This window comes from Thunnus thynnus, chromosome 14 (genome assembly GCF_963924715.1).
Source record: "Thunnus thynnus chromosome 14, fThuThy2.1, whole genome shotgun sequence".
Lineage (NCBI taxonomy): Eukaryota > Metazoa > Chordata > Actinopteri > Scombriformes > Scombridae > Thunnus > Thunnus thynnus.
In genome coordinates this window covers 9,716,992-9,737,969 of record NC_089530.1, presented here as the reverse complement: position 1 = coordinate 9,737,969, position 20,978 = coordinate 9,716,992, and the positions used below count along the sequence as shown (strand labels likewise).

Sequence of the window (20,978 nt, the reverse complement as noted above, 5' to 3'; positions counted from 1 at the left end):
CCACTACATGTCGCTAAACTATGTTGGTTTTTTTCTTTTTTTATTGGAAAAATTCTTTACTCATAAACTGAAGTTTTTAGATTCACAGCCCTCTTTTCCTCTTTTTTTATTTGAATTTAACTCAATGCTTGACTCTCTTGCTCTTACAAACATTTAAAAAAAGCAACAGGTTCTGAGAATATTACAGGAACATATTTGGTGAAACCCCCTCAAGTCAAATTAATTGCTCTTTTCTAGTGTCTGTCCTTATTCATTTAAAGATTTTTATTTATTTATTATTCATAATAATTATTTTCCAACTTATTTAGAATATTTGTATCTCATTGCATTGATTTTTCATCCCTTATTCTTTAATATTTATACACTAGTTTTTGTTATCAGTACTCCTGTATTGTGTTTTGTACTTTTTTGTGCCTGACCTAATATGTAAATTTTTTTGTGATGAAAAAAGATCTATATTTTTAAAGAAAATGTTGGCTGGGGGCACTGGATTCGCTTCCCCTGAGGTCCAGACTCACCTTGTCTATTTTACCCATTACACCCATTCAGTATTTAATCCCCAAACTAGGTTAAACGATCAGCTTAAAATGTGTAACCAAATGCAGGCAACAGAAGTCAAGTCAAAGCAACTTTATTCAAATCTCTTAATACCCCCATAACAGATCTGCCAATTTAGCATGGCAGCTGATGCGCGCCTGTTCTTGTATCGATTGCACAAAGACAGATGGATCAAAACTAAATTATAGGCAAAACAAAATCTGTATGATATGCAGCACTTACATTAAATAATGCAGTATTCCCACACTTAACAGCAGACTAGACTGCCTCTGAGATAATTCAAATTTCTGCCACAAATTTGAAAGCTTAATGCATTTAATTTTCAACAGGTTATAAAATATCATTCTGAGCTCAAAATAATAATCAAAAGTAATTTCTCAGTTATGTTTTACAGCATGTCATAGGAATGTTTATAACATAATTTAAGAGCAAAACATATTTTCAATAAAAAGAAAAAGAAACATCTGTAACAATCAGCAGACCCTAAGGTCATGTACTAAATCAAATTCATTAAACAGACACGCATGATTGTAAACTAAAGGAAAAAAAAAACTTGCCACGGTCATGGTGATGCAAATGCAAAAATGGCACAGTGAACATCAACTTTTGGATAGTGAGGGATGATGACCAGGCAAAAAGGAGATGATCAGGAAAAAATAAACTACTAGAAATAAAGTAAATTGTGTCCCTTTACAAATGTGCATCTGAAAATGATACATTCACACAATCAAAATTTACTACATATTGTAAAGTGAGACTCTTTTAAAGTGAACATTCAAAGGCGTTGTAATTATATTTACATAATTGCCTTCTTGACTTCATTCTTGAGTTCTCATCCGTCAAAAACAAAGATGAGATGTAGAATAAATAAATACATTTAAGAAACTGTTCATACAGACATGACATGTGCTACTCTGTTGACAGACAACAAACCAAACCAAAAAAAGACAACATGATGTTAGGCTGTGAGAGTGTGCAGTACATTTCTGGAGTGTTCAGAAAAAGCTTGTCTTGAGTTTGATGGTTGGTGCAGCTTGAACAGTTGGCTGAGCTTGCCTGGCTGCAGCTTTGGCTTTGCTGCTGGCCTGGTTGGCCCGTATAGCAGATTCCAGGCGGGTTTTAAGCTCAGGTGCTGCACCAATTACTATCTTGAAGGCAGCTGGATAGAGGGGGCCAATCCGCATTAAGTTCTGAAGAGCAAAATCATGCAGGCTTTTGGAGACTTGGGGCGCAGACGAGATGGCATTTTCATCCAGAAGGTAGGAGATGAGAGTTGGAACAAGAAGAGCCAGCAACTGCACCCCTGTTGAACACATAAGAACAATAAGCCATTGAAAAAAAAATATAGAAAAAAAGTAATTAGAACAGCTCAGCAAATCTGAAGAGGGCTGGGAGCGTTTCAAGCCACAAACCCAAACCAATACTCCCAGCCCAGATATACAAGGCACCACTGAAAATGATGCAGTGGTTACCAAAAGGGCTCTGGCAGTTCAATTCACCACAGTGGTAAGAAAAAAAAAGCTGAAAAGGAACTCATTAGATCCTAATCATTAATCCAATAACAAAGATTATGCATACACCTGAAAATAAATGAATACCATCAATATGTGAGGCATAACACAAACTGCATCATCATCACAATACAAAAGTCGGTGTGAACTACGTTTAATTTAAGGAATAAAGTATGAAATCACTTTTTTTGTGCAGCTATGCAATGTAGCTTGCTTTGCGGAGGACATAAAAAAACAAGGAGAAGAATGAACAAGATAAGAAGGAAAACAAAATACAAAATGTATAAATTAAAATACACATCATAGAATTATGTTGAAACCAATAATAAAATCGACAGTAAAAAAGTGCAGGGATTCTAAATTTAGCATTGAATGCTCTCTTCTGCTGATCTTTGACAGCACACATCCAAAAGCACTGAGCTAAATACTTTAATAGATCTACTTTAATGGAGCTAAACATTTTAATGGAAAAAACATGGTACTTTAGTGGTCCATTAAGCAAAGGGATACTAACGGTTCTGCTCTTCACCCATGCCGACCAGATTTTCCAGGACCCTGATGCCCTCCTGCACAGCCTGCAGCTCAGCAGCAGTCCCTGGCCTACTGCGCTCCACTGCCTTCAGCTTCTCCACCATGAGTGGAGCCAGAGCGTGAATGTATGGGGTAGACAGGGCACGGCTGGAGTGCTGAAACACTGACAACAACAGCTGGTAACACCGAGCCTGAACCTGTGGCAAAAAGAATGAAATCACTCACTTAAATGTGAAACGTGCCTATTACACCTTTTTTTTAGGTTATTAAGATTTGTCCAGCTGTGCGTCAGCTGTGTCTGTTCAAGCACTTACCCAGGGATCACTAGAGTTGAGGGCATTTCGGAAGCGGTCCATGCAGCCCTTCTGCAGGACCGTCACTCCTACAAGTTCACTGCTGGCAGACAGCAGGAAGAGTGTAATTGCTGTCAACATACTGACCTCATCCATGTCAGGCCTGGACTCATCTAAAGAAAAACACAAAGAAAGACCTCCGAATGAATAATAATGTCAAACTTATTGGTTGCCTTCTTCATGGTTAAATATGTATTTGCGCACCTGGCTGTGAGTACTCGAGTACAGAAGCCAGGCTGCTCCTCACAAGCCCGGTCCACTGTGTCTGCAGGCTCTCCACCCGAGCCAGTGGGGAGGTGATGATGGTCTTGATGCCCTGCAGGGCAGCGGACACAGGAACAGGCACCGAGTTGTCAGCTGTCTTAACTGCAGTTTCCCTCAGCACCCCGGTGATTAGGAAGAGCACAGTAGGTAGGATGGTCATGCCTCCTGCAAAGGAAAAAGGAAAAAGCAAGAAGTGGGGCATCATTTGATAGTGAATACCATATTGCTATGCTAATAATATTCATACATACTCTTAATCTCACACAAAAGCAAACAGCAGTTTATAATACCATCTGAAAAGCCCAAAGAAACCAGAGCAGAGCCAGCTTTGTCAGTGAGTTTATGAGCATGATTTCTCATTAGCATACACAAATCTGAGCAGTGCAGAACAGACAGACTCCTTCAGAATCGTTCTAAAAATGATCCATGTTAGGAGAGAGATTTTGGTATCTACAGAAAAGATGACAAGACACTGCTTTTGTGTGTGTGCCTCCGGCCTCACCAGCAGGGGAGCAGAGCGAGGGCAGTTCTGCCAGGATGGAAACTGTGTTTGCCACCAGACGCGCGCTCTCTTCAGGCAGTCGCTGAGGCCTGAGTGGCACATGGCTGGGTGACTCCTTCACACGTGTATTAAGCTGTGGTAAGTGGCGAACCAGGATGAACACGAGCAGCTCCATGGCTGCAAAGACTAGAGATTTGCCAGGGACGAGTTCCCCTGTGTCTCCTCCCTCCCCCAGGCTGAGCTGGGAGTCTTTCTCGCCGTCTTCCTCTTTGCCTGAGCAAAATAGCATAGTGACCTAGATTACTCAAACAGCAACATCATTGCAACCACTTTAGTGTGACTATAAAACTTGCTCAGTCACCCTCCAGGAAACAGCTGGGTGAGTCTGTGTTTTCAAAGTATAACAGTGTTAGTGTTAGTTCCTGACCCTTGCTCGTCTTCTGTCGCTGAAGATGGTCCTGTGCAGCCCTGATGGTCTCCTGTACTACAGCAGTGACCTGAAGCTGGACGGCAGAAGGGTCCCGGGTCAACAGCAGCCTGTGGAGTACGTTCAGGAGCTCCACTGCCAAAAGCTAGAACAGAAATAACAATTCCAGTGACGCCACTGTGAGACACCAAAAATCCTGCCTCGAAATTCAGATGCATTTTCAGAGTGAAGATCTATTAAGCTTCTGTAGTGTTATGACTTGCACTCCATACCCATCTGTTCTGGCCTACTGCCAACAGGTCCACAAGCAACTTATATAACAGCAGTGGGAAAATGCATACAGAGAGATGTCAGGAAGCATGATCTTGAGGTAGTTGTTGTAGTTTAGATATTTAGATTTCTATTGGAATATGGGAAGATTGAATTCCAGAAATTACCCAATTCTAAATAAATAGGAAATAAAAGTGCAACATTTTAAAATTATTCTATATTCTATTCAAAGAAAACAAAAGCTGGTGACAACAATCAACAACAACCAATCATGCGGATTATGTACACAAAACTGCAACACGGTGGGATATAAAATAGGCTAAAGCCAAAAGAACCACAAGAAAAAAAAAATCACCTCTCTCCCTCCCACACACACACACACACACACACACACACACACACACACACAGGGTCAGTTTGTGGTTCCAGTCTGTGACAGGAGACTGTACTGACAGCGTGGCAGCAGCAGAGAGACACATGCTGTGGCCCAATTTAAGAGCTGGATCCTCTGAAGTCCACATTTTTAGACTGAATATGTCATAAAGGGACAACCTTTTCAAAGGCTCCAACAAATGCAAGTGTCCCATTATCCACTGTGCGTAGATCCATTGTTTAATGGAGCACTCGAGTGATCCTTGCCACCTCGTAAAGTCAGTAAATATCACGTGACTATGTTGTATTTACCAGATATTCACACTAAGGTGGTCCTCAGTCACTGGTAAACATATCACTTGAACTAGACCCATGAAACAGCCACTGCAATGTGCAAACAACCATGCTCCGCTGTTTGTAACTTGATATTTTGTTGAAGGTCAATTATATCTGCAATCAACTGCAATCTGTAAACACCAAGATGTTGCCACACACTGGAAACTCTCTCAGCCAGTAGAATTTGAAATTTCAAAACAGTTTTTTTCTTATTAATCTCAAACTGAAAGTTTTGAAAAACAGCTACAAAGTTCCAAATGAGCAAATTTTGTTTCCTACACTGCAGACAAAAATTATGCCACATGGTTTCAATATTGCATTTACCTTCATTTCTGCACTCTGACTTGTGCCCTTACCTGGTCCTCTGCAATGTGGGTCTTGGCACATGGAGATTCTAGCATGGTGCACAAGGCTTGCAGGCAGGACATCACATATTCAATGGGTTCCTCAGGCCGGGGGAAACAAAGGAACTCTATACTGACACCTGAGAGACAGAACACAAAAATGCACTTAGGGTGTGTTCATGCTTTTCTCTTTTTCCCCCATCTGCCACCACCCCTTTCACTGTCAGTAGATGCATGGTGGATCTGTGGCTATAAGGTAAACAAAATATACTTCCACCTTGCTTTTTTTAAAAATAAATCTCACCTCTGTATAGTAATAGGTCTTCCTTCTGAGTACCAAATAACCCAAACCAAAGTACATGAGAGAAATCAGCAAAAACTACAGATGATGCCTGTGTGTCTCTTTACCTAACATTAGATGCATCCTGTCTTTCAGCGACTCCTCAAAGGTCTTAGTGGTGGAGGAGGCTCCTGGAGGGATGCCAGGAGTCTTGGAGGGAGCTGAGGGAACCTCGTCCTTCTCTCCACCAACTCCGAACCCGGTGCTGCTCAGCCACAGAGCCACAGCGTGCAGGACGGGGGCCCAGGAGCTGCGGTAATGGAGCCGTGCTGTGTCTATAGTCTCTGGCGTATAAAAGGCTCCACCTGAACACAGACACAAGAGTGGGAAATAACTTGTTTTGACCATATTGCTTTGAATTTTGTATATATTAATTAAAGTAGACTCACAGATTTCCAAATATATGCTCCTACATAGTATATTTAAGTTTAGGCCACCTGAAATGTTTGTTAAATTTCACCCACTGGTGAACAAATGACAAATTCTAATTTAAGGGCAAGTGTCCCAAAACTCCAACAATGTGTTTGGAATGTCTAATCCTATCTAAACTTATTTGTCAGTACTGTAGGAGATGGTTTTGCTGAAATTTTATCAAAAACAGTGACATAAATCAGGTTATTTTTTTATAATGCCAAGAGCTCTCTGGAGAATAGAATTACAGCTTTTAGAGGACCAAAAGTAGAACAAAGAGCTCAAAAAGTAGAGCTTAAAGTGGGCTAAATCTCCATGTTCCATTACAAACACTGCAGGTCTAAATTAAGTTATAAACTTGTGTATGCAAATGAAGAGGGAAAAGTAGAAGAAAACCAAACATTTTTTGATTATATTCATTATTCAGTAGACAAGACTCTGTGTTATACCATCAGGGGGTAGCTGACTGGAGAACTCAGCAGGCAGAGTGAGCAGAGCGTAGTCTCGGAGCATGGCCAACCACAGGCGGCTGAGAGAGGGCAGCTCTGGCTGCACCAACATGATGAGGCTGTCAGGTGGAAGCACATCTGCACCCAGATCGTCCTCATCCTCATCCTCATCATCATCTCCACTTCGGACTGGCTTGGCAGGCTTAGACTCGGCCTCTTTCTTGATCTTCATCGCCACCACATACACCTGAGCAAGAAAGCCCACGTGTAGTCAGATTTATCCTGTACATCATTTGCAGCATAACAAATATGGGAGAGTACTACGGTCACAGCAGCAGCGTCTTCATTCTCACCTCAGCCCATGCCTTGAGCACAGCCAGTTTCTCCATCGTGGTCGCGCTCTCACTGTACAACTGACTGGATGAACCCTTCCCAGCCTGCACCTTGTCCAGCGATGACACAAGCAAGTTGTGGACTCGCCGCAGATCATTGAGGTCACTGACTACGCCACTGCCAATCCATGTACTACACACCTGTAGTCACATACAGGGGTGTAAGTGATAAATCGCTAAATCAATTGACCATTTACAGCACCCACAGTCTTTAGTTTTTTCTGGTCTTACATCTGTTGAGAAAAATTAATAACCTACACACACAGTGTTAAAGGTTGATAAGCCATCAAAAATGCCATTAGAGGGGAGCGGGCCTGTCAAAGAACATTTATTATTAAATAATGTTAAGGGCTGTATAAGTGGAGCAGACACTTATTAAGATTATTTTCCTCTGAGAAGAATTATTATTAGAGTGTCAGACACCCCATGGCAGGGATCTGAGGTGTTTTTCTTTTAAGGGAGTCAGAAGACACCTTGCTACCTGTTTGCTTATTCAAAACCTCGGTCATATTTCTCTCTTGGTCATGTCGCATGACCATGCAGTTCTAAAGATATGTATTCAATGCTCTCTTAGACATGTATGTTTGCTTTTACAACCCTGTGGATACAAAGCGTCATGGATATTTGTTATTGTTTTCTATGCGGTTACAAATTAATCATTCTCTTTAGAAAAGAGAAACCCTAAGATCAAGTTTTAGGCCTTCCAAAAGAACAGAAATAGTTTCTGCGTACAAAAACGCTCAGCCAAAGACACAGAGGGGAATGTCAAAGAGAGGGAGGTTTTTTTTAATAATACTGCTGACAGTCATGTTTGTTATTTTCCACTGTCACTCATTCTTCACATCAGTCAAATAAGTCAAAGAGCATTAAGCCAGAAAATCTGACACCGCTGGGTTTAAGGGGATGATGACTCACTATGCAGTGGTAATTAACTGCTATTGCAGTGGCAATGCTATAAAGGGCTCTAACATCATCAAAATATATTAATATATGAAGGGGCCGGTCAGTAGGATGAATGATAGAGTACAAACAGAGCTGGTTGCTTGGGGCTAATAGCATCTCTCCATTTCTGCAGTGCACACCTCAAACAGGGCTAAAAAGCCCTTTGAATGGACATTACTTCTAGAGGATCATGAATACAGTAGGGAGTCTTACCTGGCATGCTTTAGCTGTTATGTCAGACGGCGTATCGGGTGAGAATGCAGGTCTGAGGGCAGCTCCGACCTAAATGCATTCATGATTGGCACAAAGTTTACTTCAACAATTTGTTTTACATTTGCTGTGTCACTGTTAATTTTTCAACTTTTGCAGCATAATTCAATTCCACTAAGTTCTTGACTCACATTGGCCTGGTATTGCTCCAAGATTACATGGCCTGGGAACTCAGGCTCTGGTACAGAGGCAAACTTTTTAATGATGTCCTCCAGGGCCTGCAGGCCAGCCATCCTCAGCTGGTTACTGTGGTCTGTGGCCGCCATGAAGGCCATGCGGATGAGGTCAGACAAATGGAGCACCAACAGATCCCCTGGACAGAGAGAGATGGGATGGAAATCAAGAGGGATTGTGTGAGGAATGCCTACATGCATTTATAACCACTGTAAGCAATGTGTCCCACACTGATCAGTTAGAAAATAAACAGAATTTGTGACAAATTGCTGTCTATTTAAACATTTTGCCATTCATTGTTTAATATTTGCTCCAGTAATGCTTTGATGATGGGTTGTATGCCAGCAGGGAGGTACAATTATTGCCTCCATCAAGGTCTCTGTGTTTGCGGTCTAAACACCTTCCTTATTGTGAAAATGAATTGAAAATAACACACGCACACACACACACACATCAGTTTTTAGCGTTTCAGCGTGTACTTGCAGCGACTGAAAAGGAACTGGATATTGACCTTGAGGCTGAGATTTAAATGAGTTTTAGCTGAAGTGCACCTTTCAAGGGATTAGTCTGACACACCAGCGTTGCAGACCGACCATCCACTCAATCCAAGTCACTAAATTTGGCTTAGCTGCTTTCAGAGCTGCGGAATCACTACACTGTGCTCTTACTGTCTAGTCTGTAGAATGGTCCCTTATTTCAGAGGAGCTTATATAAATACTGGCTCCTCTATCTGTCATAGTGAGAAAAAAAAAATATCCCTCCCACTTTTGCTTACTCATCTCTGGCTTTGTTCCATCTTTACATAAAAGCACATGAATGAGTTTCTTCAGCAGCTGAGAGTAGAGCTGCCTGGTTGTAAAAAACACATAAACTCGGCCAAAAAATAAACTAAGATTGAAATTTCAAGCAAATGCAGCAGTCAGTGCCAACCAAACAGCTGCACTCTAGGTTAGAAGGAAACTCCCAATGCTCCATGTAATCAATAGTTTTAATATTGGTACATGGCTTAAAAAATCTGTTTGAAGTGCAGGATTTTTGATAACCTCAGCCCTCAGTCCTTGTTCCTTGTGATTGGACAAGAGATCCCGGGTGGTGTAAATCAATCACAGATCCTTAAGTGAACTATGAGCAACTCTGTTTGGCAGTGTGTTGTACCTTTGGGGTTCTTGGCTTGTGCAGAGCGGGCAGCTGCCAGGTCAAAATGCGTTTTGTCTGCATTTTCACACAGCAGGATGATGCGGCATAAGCAGTCCGCGGCAAACACTCGTGTCACCCAGCGTGGTGCCACAGAGGGCTTGGACTTATCGTCTTCGCCCAGACCTGTAAACATGGTGTCATCGTCCATCTCGTCTTTTTTCTCAGAGTCCTCCTCGTCCTTTTCCACCTCAAATGTAACAGCTCCTCCTACGTCTGAAAGAGGAGATGGACACACAAGAGCAGACTTATCCCACCATGTCAAAAAGGATTTTGCCTTACTAGACAGGATTGACTGATAGTGTGAATGCTGTCAACATTCATTATCCTGCAGATGCCTCTAGAGCTCACTAAACAGTGAAAGCAATACTGTGCTACTATCTTGACTTGACTTATCTTACCCGCTGCTGTGTGATACCTTAATTTCCTTAGAGATAGAAATGGTAATGTGTCATATTTAGTTGTATAGTAGAGTCACCTGTAGTTGCTGCCAGGACATCCTTGCAGAGTTTCAACCAATGAGAAAGCTTTTCCACAGCAAGAGACGACAGCATGTGACCCAATGTGTCATGAATATCAGAACACAGTTTCCTGTCTGTCTCCCGATCCAGCATGCCGAACAGAACCCCCTCCAGACCCGTCTCTGTGATGTTAAGCTCTGAACCAGGGACGAAGTTGAAACAATTAGAGTGCCAGTGTCTCACTGATAAATCCCGACCACACAAAATGTTCTCATTAGCTTCATGGTTTGTACTCACTTATTGTGTTGTTGTCTCCTGCCCTCTTTGCCAGGCTCATGGCATACTCACAGACCTCTGCAGCCTCTCTCTGAGCGAGCTGTCTCAAGCAAGCCACAGCAGCACGACGCAGCAACAGGTGAGAGCTGCATAGGTGTACCTGCAGGGTTTCCGATTAGACAGTAGAAAATTATGATTGTGACAAATATTTGTAGTCTGAAACTCTTTTGCATATATCAGCCACACAAAAATATATTATCTTATAATATATATGAGGAGTGATAAATAAATTTTAGATTCCCATACACAGAGACAGGGCACCAAGCTGGACAGGTTGACGTGACGGGGAGCAAACATGTGCAGCTGCTGCAGACATGAGATAGCAGCTGCCTGAACCAGGGAGTCAGAGTGGTCCTGCATTATGGCGCAACCGACCAGGCAGGACGAGCGGATAGTGGAGATAGTGGCACCGTTTCCTAGCAAACCCAATGTCATAGATTAGGAAGTGAGACAAAAAGAAATTGCATTTTAACAGTTGGTGAATACACAGTATGTCTCCAGGTCTGTGTTAGAGGCCTGTAGTGGATTAAAATCGATGACACTGCCACCTGCTGGCATGAGGTGGGTATATTACGGTTAAAAGGCTTTTAAAGACAAGAGAGTCAAATGAGACGGTCACAGTGACACAAGGAGGTTTTTGATTTTGTTTCTGCCAGTTACCCTGTAATTCTGGTCCGACAGTGGTGATGAGGGCTCCCAGGCAGCGGCCCAAACACTGGTGCACCTCTGTGTGAGAAGGGGGCACAGTGAGGAGCAGTGTGAGCACCAGGGAGAGGGTGGGCTCCACATAGCCTCTGTACATGGGACCACTGGAGTCCACGATCAGAGCAAGAGAGTGCAGAGCCCAGGTCTGAAAAAAATGAATATAAATATATATAGTATATATTATAGTATCAAAGCCGTGATGCAGGGATAACAGAAACAAAGCTTGATGTTTTAGGATTTACATACAAAAGGAAAAACATCATATATGAGAAGTAAACCAAAATATGATCCAATATAGAGGGAAGAAGCTACAGGAAATTAAACCACTCTCAACCCTCTGGGTGAATTTCGAAATCCATTCCTCCCGAGTAATTCATCATACCTGGACCTCGTGAGAGGATCCATCCTGGGCCAGAGCCAATAGGATGCTGACACTGGTCTTTAAGTGCTGGCCTGAGCCAATTCCTCCAACATATCGATGCAGACAGCCAAGAGCCAGTGAATGACCCGTCCTTGACACTACATCACGGGCCGACTTTAGCCTGGAAATGGAGGAGGAGGAAAGATATGGATCACTTGATTAGTGAGTCAAGGATAGGGAGGTAAGATAGATTCAGTTCAAAATTGATTTAGGACAATCAAAGACTGAAACTATTATCTTATAAACTCTCCTGAAAACATCTTTGACCTATTATAAAATGTAAAAAATGATTATTCTGCTTATGTGTTGACTAAGTCTGCCTCAATCTTAACAGGAAAAATATTAGAATAAATAACTAGAAATACCGCCTTGCGGATGTTTGCCTCCACTGACCAGTCAAGTTGCAGTTTACATCCATGTCCAGACTCATAATATTTGTAGTGAAGACTTTGACGAAATTTAATAAAAGGTATTAAGTGTATTTTCATTGTAGTGTTTACATGCTTGGCCAATAAAGCTGATTCTGATAAAACACAAAGTTGTAGCCATGACAGTAGACAAAGCATCATATATGGACAATTCTGCAAAGCTACACATTCTAAAACGTGGAAGCTTCCTGCACATCTTCAACCCGGCAGCACAGAAGATCTATACAATCACAACAGTTTCAAGATAGGCACCCAAAATTAGTGTCACCAATTCAGTATCCAACCAAATGTGAAATATAGTCGCAATCTCCCCTTCTGTTCCTGAGTTAGTGGTGAATAATGGCCAGAAAAGTGTTCTTGCAGAACATTATGTCACAGTGAAGTTGACCTTTGACCTTTTGGATATAAAATGTCATCACTTCATCATTTTATCCTATTAGACATTTGTGTGAAACTTTGAGTCATGGCCAAAAAACATGTCTTATGAGGTCACATTGACTTTCACCTTTAATCTTTGACCAAATTCTAATTAGTGTCATAATTATCACATGAATTCTTGAGTTGTGGCCAAAAACGTGTTTTGTGAGGTCACAGTGACCTTGACCTTTGACCACCAAATTCTAATCAGTTTATCCTTGAGTCCAAGGGGACGTTTGTGCCAAATTTGAAGAAACTCCCTCCAGGCATTCCTGAGATATCGCATTCACGAAATTAGGACAGACGGATGTCCGTATGAACGGATGGACAACCCGAAAACATAATGCCTCCGGCCATGGCTGTCGCTGACAGTGAGGCATAAAAATACAGCAAAGATGATAAGATATAGAAAGCTTACTTGTCGAAGCTGGTCTGTGCCATTCTGGCAATGAAAGTAGCCTCTCCCACCACCTGAGCCATCCTACCGAGGGCCTCTCCAGCAGCACAGCGCAAAATGGGATTGGGATTATCCAGTGCTCCCATCACCAGGGCCAGGGCTGACTTACGCACCTCCTCAGGGCCCAGAGTACTCTTGTTTTCGGCCAAACCCTTCAGTCAGGCAGGAAGGATGGGATATATTGTTTTTCACTGCATATTAGTGTGACGTGATACTCTTATGAGGGTATGATGCAAGTTTTCTCACCTTGAGGGCACTAAGCACTGCAGTAAAGATGTTCAGTTGGACGGCCTGCTGTCGTACTCCTTTAGCCTGCTTTATACACTCTGCAAAGTGGTCTAGCATCTGCAGCCTGAATCATATACAACATCAGGTTGAATTTATTCTGTAAATGCTTTCAACAAACACTTTTGCAGTGGACAGTGGACACAAGTGTGGATTAAACCAACAACAGATGTTGACGTTCTCAAAGTATTATTATTATATTTTCAGTATTTCTACAGAAACCACTTAATTGCTCACCTGTGTTTGAAGGAGACATGGGGAAAAACCACACCGAACAGAGCCACTGAAGCGTCAATGACTGACACACCCAAAGGCAGAGGCCCTGGGATGGCCTCACCTACAGGGACACGCAGGTATATGGAGGAGGGATCATGCTCCAGAGCTCCACTGCCAGACGCACTGTTGGGCTGTAGCTGTTCAGAAACAATCATACAGTGGTGACCCAGAAATCAGAAAATAGCCAAACAATAAAGTATGGGTTTGTTCTGTAGAAACACACACATCATCTACAGTTATTAAGAGAATATATAGCATTATTGCATGTTGGATTATTCATATGACAGGTGATTTTACCTGATCCTCTATGGACTTGTGGTCAGTCTCCTGAAGCCAGGAACCCATGAGCACACTATCGTCATAGTGACAGAGCGAGCGCAGCAAGGAGGTGGTGGTGTTGGCTGAGTTGTCAGTCAAAGTGAATTCTGCCACCAGCTCTCTGAGGAGGGCGTTGAAGCTGCCTACACAAGCAGATTACAGGTTTTTAAACACCTTTCCTTGTTTTTGCCACTATCTTAATAAAGAAATACCTGTCTTACCTTCATATGTCTTGGGAGGCAATAGAGCCAGGATGTCGTACAACCTCAGTCTCACCATCGCTGCGCTTGCTTTCAGATGAGCACCATGGACTTTAATGATGGCAGGGACACTGATAACAGCAGAAAACATGACAATCACTAGATACATAATCAGAAAAGTCCTGCAACAAAGACAAAACGCATTCCTATCTTTACTATATATCTCTATTAATCACACAGTCTTACTTAAAACATCATACTCACTGAGACATCATAGTCATGGCACATTCAATGGGAGTCATCAGCCTACGGATTACGTCCTCAGTAAGCAGGTCAGGACAGTGGGCCACAAAACTACGCATGGCTGTAGAAGGAAGGAGCAGGACTATGATCAGAATTGAGTGTGGTGACATTACAGACCATGTATAAGTAAACAGGAAGGTGTTTCTTTACCACACAGTGCTCCAGCTCGGCCCTCCAAGGTGACCTGCCAGGTGAAGGAGTCTCCTCTGGCCTTTTCTGCCTCCAGTTCCTTCTGGGAGCGAGGAAACACGTTCCTCCACAGCAGCAGCATCTTGGGAAGATGGTAGCGTACGAGGGAGGGACCTGGACACGCACACAAACACAAAGTTATGGCAACGTTGTCAGTAAGAGGGAGAGGGGATTTCTGACATATCACAGCTAAAGAATAAGTAGCATCTGATAGACTTACCGAGAGTCATGAGGGCCCCCAGCAGCAGCCATCCAGCCTGTGTGCGCTGCAGGGAGAGTCGACTGTTCTGAGCAGCTGTCCGCAGGAGGTCCTCAGCTATACTCACCACCAACTACAGGGAAGGAACACCGAAATTTCAATCTTTACATCTAAACAGGAGAATCAATTAGGCTGAGACAGAAGGAACCAATAAGACTGAATCATTGATTGACTGGTCTGGGCTTATATTCTGGGGCCACACACCTTGCCCTTGGAATGGGGGATACCCAGCGGGCACTGGTGTACGCCTCCCAGTAGAGCAGCCATCGCAAAACTGTAGCCGCTCACAGCCTCGGGTGAACTTTTCAGGTTATTGATTCTCTCTGCACAGCGGTCCAGCAGTGGGGTCAACTGATAGGGCAGCGCCACAGCAACACAGCGCAGGCACCATGCAGCAGCCAAACGAGCTGCCATGCTTGGGTGCAGCAGCACTGAGGTCACAGTTTCAAGGAGTCCTGGGAAAGAGGACAAGGAATGCGGTTTAATTTGTGAAAGAATTCAATCTAAATTCATTTCTTCTGACTGTAGATTCCAATGTAATGAATCACATTGAGACTAACATGCAATAAGTACATGTACAGTGATCTAACTAAAACTCCTGAAAGTGGAAGAGCTTGTTCAATAATATATTATAACATGATATATTCCAGTCAATAGAAGAGGTAGCTGAAAGGAGCTAGTATTCTGTCAATTCCATGTAAAAGTGCTCAGTTGTTGATGATACTATTATGTACGTAAGGGCCAGTTGTGTTTATTGAAAATTAAGTGGACTAAAACACACATATGTTTGTTTTTATATATGCCATGTGTGTGTCTCACCTATGGAAGGCTCCTGGATGAGCGGTGAAGCTGTGGCACTCAAGCTCTGAACTAGACTGCCCAGTTCTTTTAGGGCACAAACCATAACATGCTGACTGGCAGAGACATCAGATGCCCCCGCCTTGTTCTCTCCACTGATGTCATTCACAACTGCCTCTGGAAAAACGTGGCAGAAAAAGAGAAATGGAAAAGGGAAAAGGATTTATTATTATAAAATTCAAAAATGTATCAGTTGAGCAGAATAAAAACTTCTGGCAACAAATGAAATCATTACTAAACTTCACACAGTAAAAATATAACAATATGCTACTAATTTTAATGTGTGCAGCATTGATGGATAAGATGTCCTGCACTAAATTGCAACTCAGATTAAAGTTTTTTTTTTAAAAAAACAGGGCACTTTGTAGTTAATTGTACATAAAAACAGGTTGTAGTAACCTAACTGGCTGGCCACATTAGTCCATGTTTTGCTGTTACACATTTTAAATCGACTCAGTTCTGCAAATACAGCGCTGGAATCCTTCAAAATACTGAAGAGCACACTGCTATATGCCAAACTCAGAGCTCTGAGGATTTTATTCAAACAAATAAAAAAAAAAGGTAAAATGTTGCACTGAAAACTTCAGGAAACAATGGTTATTGTTGTAATTAAGGATAAATATAACAAAACAACACAAGCAGTAATAATGCTCCAGTATAAGAGCTTATATCCTCAGAGCTCTGAATAGGCAACAGTTATAAGAAAGCCAAGACAGATCACACTTATGGAAAACATCAATAACAGATAGAATAGATTTAAAGCTGCTTCTTGAACTGTTGCAGTCATGTTTTTTGATAAAATTTGGGATACAGGGAACGGACTGTAGAATACGTGGCTCCAGGAAACATTTTTCCATTTACTTTTCGTATATATATATTTCACAAAGTCTCATTTCAAGAAGTCTCACAATAAGCAGCAAGTACAGTGATGAGCCCAGGAGCGCAGAGTCTTGAGAGACATCAACATCTTTTTCAAAGTCTATTTTAACATCAATAAGAACACTGTAAGTTTGACATAGTTTACAGAAGTTTGAAGGTTGCAAAGCAAATCAGAGTAAGAATCATCCTTTTTGAATGAGATAAAGGTGATTATAAAAATGATCAATGTGTTGTTGTGAAGCAGAAAACAAAAATGAAAATTTGGAGGAAATGAAATCAATAAGACTAAATGATGGACAAACGTGCAAATATTATGTCTTGTTGCTGTGGTGGGAAATGGCTTGTTCCTAGTCTGTGAATTTAGTGGCACATGCTGCTTTTTCTGCTTGTGTAAGCTGGGTGTCAGCAGTCAGAGAGAGTAATGTTATCTGCTCCTTAGGGATTGTAATGCAATAACAGAATGTGAATTCACAGGCAAACAGTCATGAAGGGTATGCAACAATGCAAGCATGAGTAAATTTAATGCTGAGTTGGCGATGGATAATGTTAGATTTAAAGGGAGAGGAAAGTAATCAAAAGGAAGCAAAAGTGGAGAGAAAGAGGAAAAGCAGAAATAGGGAAAGCCATCTCCGCACACAACACAAGACAGAAAAGAAAAACCATCTCCGTATGCAAGACATGCTCAAACCATGCAAAACTTTTAGAAACTGAATGAATGGTGAATTAAAAATGATAATAATGGATGAGTACTTACTCTGTAATGCTCTGAACCGTGATATTTCCCCCCCATCCTCCTTACCCACAGCCCTCATTTGCTTGCTGATGGCTTGGCAGATTTCTTTGCCGGCTGCAATTTGTGCTTTCTCGCCAAGTAAGCCCCCCAGGGTGGCGCGTAGCATGAAGGAGACACAGCGCCGTGAGTACACAGCCTCGACGTGAGTCTGCGTGGCCCGCGGGTGAGACACTAAGTCCAAAACGTGGGACAGGAATGTAGCAAAGTTGCGCTCCAGCCACTGACCGCCGAGTGTGGTCACAAACACAACGTAGGCCTGAGGAAGATGGAGAGGGATTATATGTGAGCTGGCTGAATAAGACAACAAAGCTCAAATTCTTGTTACGTTTGAGGATTCAGCTCACCTGTGTGACTCCCACCCGCACCTCCCTGCTGACAGAGCCGCCCCCCTTCAACATCTCCCCTCCGCTCTTCAGGAAGCCAGATCCACCACGCAGAAAGCCTGTGGCCATGAGCTCCAGCACCTCCTCCAGAGTGGCTCGCTTCACATTCTGACGCATCACTGTGGAAAAGAGATTTCAGACCATTTAGAACAAAAGTGATGAGCTTAAGTCCCAAACATAAACTATACAAATCAACTCTTTAACTTACCTGCTGCTTGTTTGGGCATCAGGGCAGTGGCCATGACTGTTCCCAGCAGTTTGGCCACCGCTACCCGAACGCCATAGTTAGATCCCTCCAGGGCCTTGAAACACAACGTGGCCATGTTCTCCAGTTCTGTGGTCCACATGAATACTGCCTCATTCTGCAGCTCCAACAGGCACTGATCAGACAAGAGGAACAAAGATGGAGTCTTTTTAGTAACATTTAAATATGAACAGGAAACATCTCTTGTGTTTTGTTTTTCTGTGCTGGAAAACCAATTGCCCTTTTGGAACAAATAAAGTGACTGATATATATTATTACATATATTATACGCATGCAAACAATATGGATGCTTGGTTAATATATATGGCAAAATATACAGGCCACACAACTTGTACCACATGTACAGCTGATTGCCTTTTTGTTTTTTTTTAAACAAGAAGTCATCTTTCACAATAGGGAGGGGATTTACACAATATATCAGATCGGAGTTTGGTCAACACAGTGACATAGCAAAAAGATGCGCTTGTGCTTGTTGATTTCTTCATTACGATTTCATTCACATGTTTTTGTGTCAGGCCCTCTTTGGACATACCTTTGCTACTGCACAGCGCACAGCCATGGACCTGTCTGTGAGTAAAGAGCGGGCATTCTTGTAGATATCTCTGTGACATGAAGCTGCAGCTCCACCCAGTCCACTGAGCACCTTCTGCAGGCTGAGGAGGATTTCTCCTCTGCCTTGAGACTAGACAAATAAAGTAAAGGTGGAAATAAATAGGAGGATTGAAATAAATGTCACAACCATTTCTGTTGTGTACGGTTCCTATAGTCCCAATACATTCCTGCAATAAGACAATTGTAAAATGTCCGTGCCATTTTCCAGTGTCGTACTTTAAAAGTCATACCTCTGCACTCTTTAATGCCTTCAAAAGATTATTAATGGTGTCTGGAAAGGAGCTTCCGAGCATCCTGCCCATCTTCTCATAAAAAGCTCCGACACATGCCACTGCAGCACTGCAAAAAGAAGTTACTGTGTGTGTTAAAATTAAACTATACATGATGGATCAATTTAAATTATTTGCAATATAATCATCAGATGAGGCTTCAGAAACATATAAATTGTATCATCTCATTTCATAGAACTGTTTTGTGCCATTCTAACATTCATTACATGTGTCTCCTCTTGAGACTGATGATAATACAAGATAGTAAGTGGCATCATGAGAAAGATTTAACCTCAAAGCTTCAAACATATCATTATGTATACTAAAACACTGCGGGAGTGTCACAATGGCTCAGTGATTAGCAGGGGGGTCCAGACCCCTGTGTATACCCCACACCCCCCTCTCAGTCCACCTCACTCTGTATGGAAACAAGTGGGCATGTCAAATGATATGCAACCACAGTTAGATTCCATTAATGCCTGCAAGAAATACAGCATAATATCTGCTCATGTACACTTAATCCCTCATTTAAAAGATGAAACATCATTCTGCAGATTAACATTTGGCTTAACTGCTAATACCCTTGAATATGGACACACTGTGTATCATTGAAAGTCTGGAAGCAGTGCTGAGCAGCTTCTATCTTAATGCAAATATATATAGTACCAGTCAAAAATTTGGACACACTTCCTCATTCAAGTAAATGGGAAGGTGTGTCCAAACTTTTGACTGGTACTGTATATAGTCACAAATATAGTGCAAACTGGACATAAAGAAAAAAATATGCAGGATCTGTTGAAAATACAAACTGCTGTGATTAAATGGGGTCTCACAGTTTAGTTGGTAAGTACGCAGGTGTGTCGTCCTTGCTTTTGATGATCTCATTGCATTTATCCAACGTCTGGAAAACAGTGAAGGTGTCGCCAATGCTGTAGAGGGTAGCGAGGTTTTTGGCCAGCAGTTTTCTTGTTGGTGGACCAGGAGCGCTGCTGATCAGTCCTGTCAGCTGTTCCACCAGCTTCTTTTGCTTCTCCTTCACATCCACCTGACATTCAAGCACAAAATAAAGTCACAAACTGCGTAGCACCTAATGAAAACTACAGCGTAAACAACGCCAAAATGTGAACGGTCACCTTATTTGCTGCCACAAGCACTTTATCCAAGAAGCGGAGCCATTCGAAGATGAAGACAGGCCTCTTGGCTTCAGTGATCTGGGCCAAAGCATCTTCATTGAGCAGCAGACTGTGAGCCAGCTCCATGGCGAGGACCTTTGTATCACAGTGGTGCCCTCGCCTCTGCAATCAATCAATCAAACTTCATTTGTGTACATTTCACATAGCTTAGTGCAATACAAAGTGCTTCACCGTTGAGAGTGAAAGAGATTAAAAAGTAGATAAAATAGATTTTAAAAAACAAAGACAAATAAAATCGATGGGGGGAAAAATAATAATAAATGAATGAAACAAAATTTTACAATATGAATACAATACAATAGGTGAATAAGATAAAGTAAATAATGTCTTTAAATCATTCTTAGTCAAAAGCCAGGCTTAAGAGGTAGGTTTAAGACTTCCAGCTGCTCTCTCAATGTTATATTAGGAGGTGTACTTTGTCTGTAGATGTTACATCTCATATTTCTGCCCTTTCATCCAATCACAATATTAGCTAGAAAACAAGACAATAATTATTCGAGTTACCAAAGATTTGTAGACATTTTACAGTATTACTATGACTTTATTTGGTTTATGCCAAAGACAGCAGTAATTATTAGGTTCAATCAGCTGTCAGCGCTATAGCAGCTTTTAAATCCTCTCTTACCTATCGTATAAAATGTGTCAATCTAAAATCTTAAAGCTGTGTAGCGTTAACACTTTGCTGTTTCGTGTTGACAGCTACATCCAGCTGTTGACAGGCGAGCTGGTTAACTTAGCAACCTAAGCTAGCTACGAGGAACAAGCCAAACTCCGACTACACACCCAAACTGAACCTTACCTATATACCGTCGTATTTTTTTCTTAAATTTCAGCTGTTCACACACACCTCAGCGACAACATATTACTGAAACAGGTGCTATATGTAAGCAAATTGTTCATCCTACCTGTGTTTCGATAACCGAGGATGAATGACGACGAGGACCGACGGTGTCGCATTAAAGATAGTCCGATGTGAAACTACGGGAAGTAATGTACAGAAAATACAGCTTTAAAATAATCAACAAAAAAGT

General features: G+C 41.9%; 1 protein-coding gene across 2 annotated transcripts; it reads right to left on the bottom strand.

Annotated features, from left to right (window-relative positions):
- Nucleotides 1-615: 615 nt before the first annotated feature.
- heatr5b (HEAT repeat containing 5B) lies at nucleotides 616-20,947 on the bottom strand. 2 transcript variants are annotated; one of them, XM_067609703.1, is made up of 36 exons: nucleotides 20,853-20,947; nucleotides 19,888-20,049; nucleotides 19,588-19,799; nucleotides 18,716-18,824; nucleotides 18,406-18,555; nucleotides 17,817-17,988; nucleotides 17,570-17,727; nucleotides 17,187-17,481; nucleotides 15,515-15,670; nucleotides 14,900-15,150; nucleotides 14,657-14,768; nucleotides 14,398-14,550; nucleotides 14,209-14,308; nucleotides 13,966-14,075; nucleotides 13,724-13,887; nucleotides 13,388-13,563; nucleotides 13,112-13,217; nucleotides 12,827-13,017; nucleotides 11,525-11,684; nucleotides 11,098-11,287; nucleotides 10,684-10,853; nucleotides 10,399-10,537; nucleotides 10,119-10,298; nucleotides 9,602-9,856; nucleotides 8,404-8,585; nucleotides 8,216-8,284; nucleotides 7,022-7,201; nucleotides 6,669-6,915; nucleotides 5,877-6,113; nucleotides 5,481-5,608; nucleotides 4,147-4,291; nucleotides 3,720-3,992; nucleotides 3,158-3,382; nucleotides 2,915-3,066; nucleotides 2,584-2,797; nucleotides 616-1,861 (listed from the first exon to the last, which is right to left on the bottom strand). In XM_067609703.1, the coding sequence occupies exons 2-36, from the start codon at nucleotides 20,011-20,013 to the stop codon at nucleotides 1,554-1,556; spliced, it is 6,195 nt and encodes a 2,064-aa protein (XP_067465804.1). In that variant the 5' UTR covers nucleotides 20,014-20,049; nucleotides 20,853-20,947; the 3' UTR covers nucleotides 616-1,553. The 2 variants fall into 2 exon arrangements, with proteins under 2 accessions (XP_067465804.1, XP_067465805.1); XM_067609704.1 differs by having other exon boundaries at nucleotides 17,232-17,481.
- Between the last annotated feature and the right edge of the window lie 31 nt (nucleotides 20,948-20,978).

Excerpts from the sequence above, each read along its gene's own strand:
- heatr5b (XM_067609703.1), bottom strand. The coding sequence starts at position 20,013 with ATGGAGCTGGCTCACAGTCTGCTGCTCAATGAAGATGCTTTGGCCCAG. Across the intron at positions 10,854-11,097 it reads TGTCGGACCAGAATTACAGG|GAAACGGTGCCACTATCTCC; the intron begins GTAACTGGCAGA and ends TGGGTTTGCTAG. Across the intron at positions 6,916-7,021 it reads TGCTCAAGGCATGGGCTGAG|GTGTATGTGGTGGCGATGAA; the intron begins GTGAGAATGAAG and ends TTTCTTGCTCAG.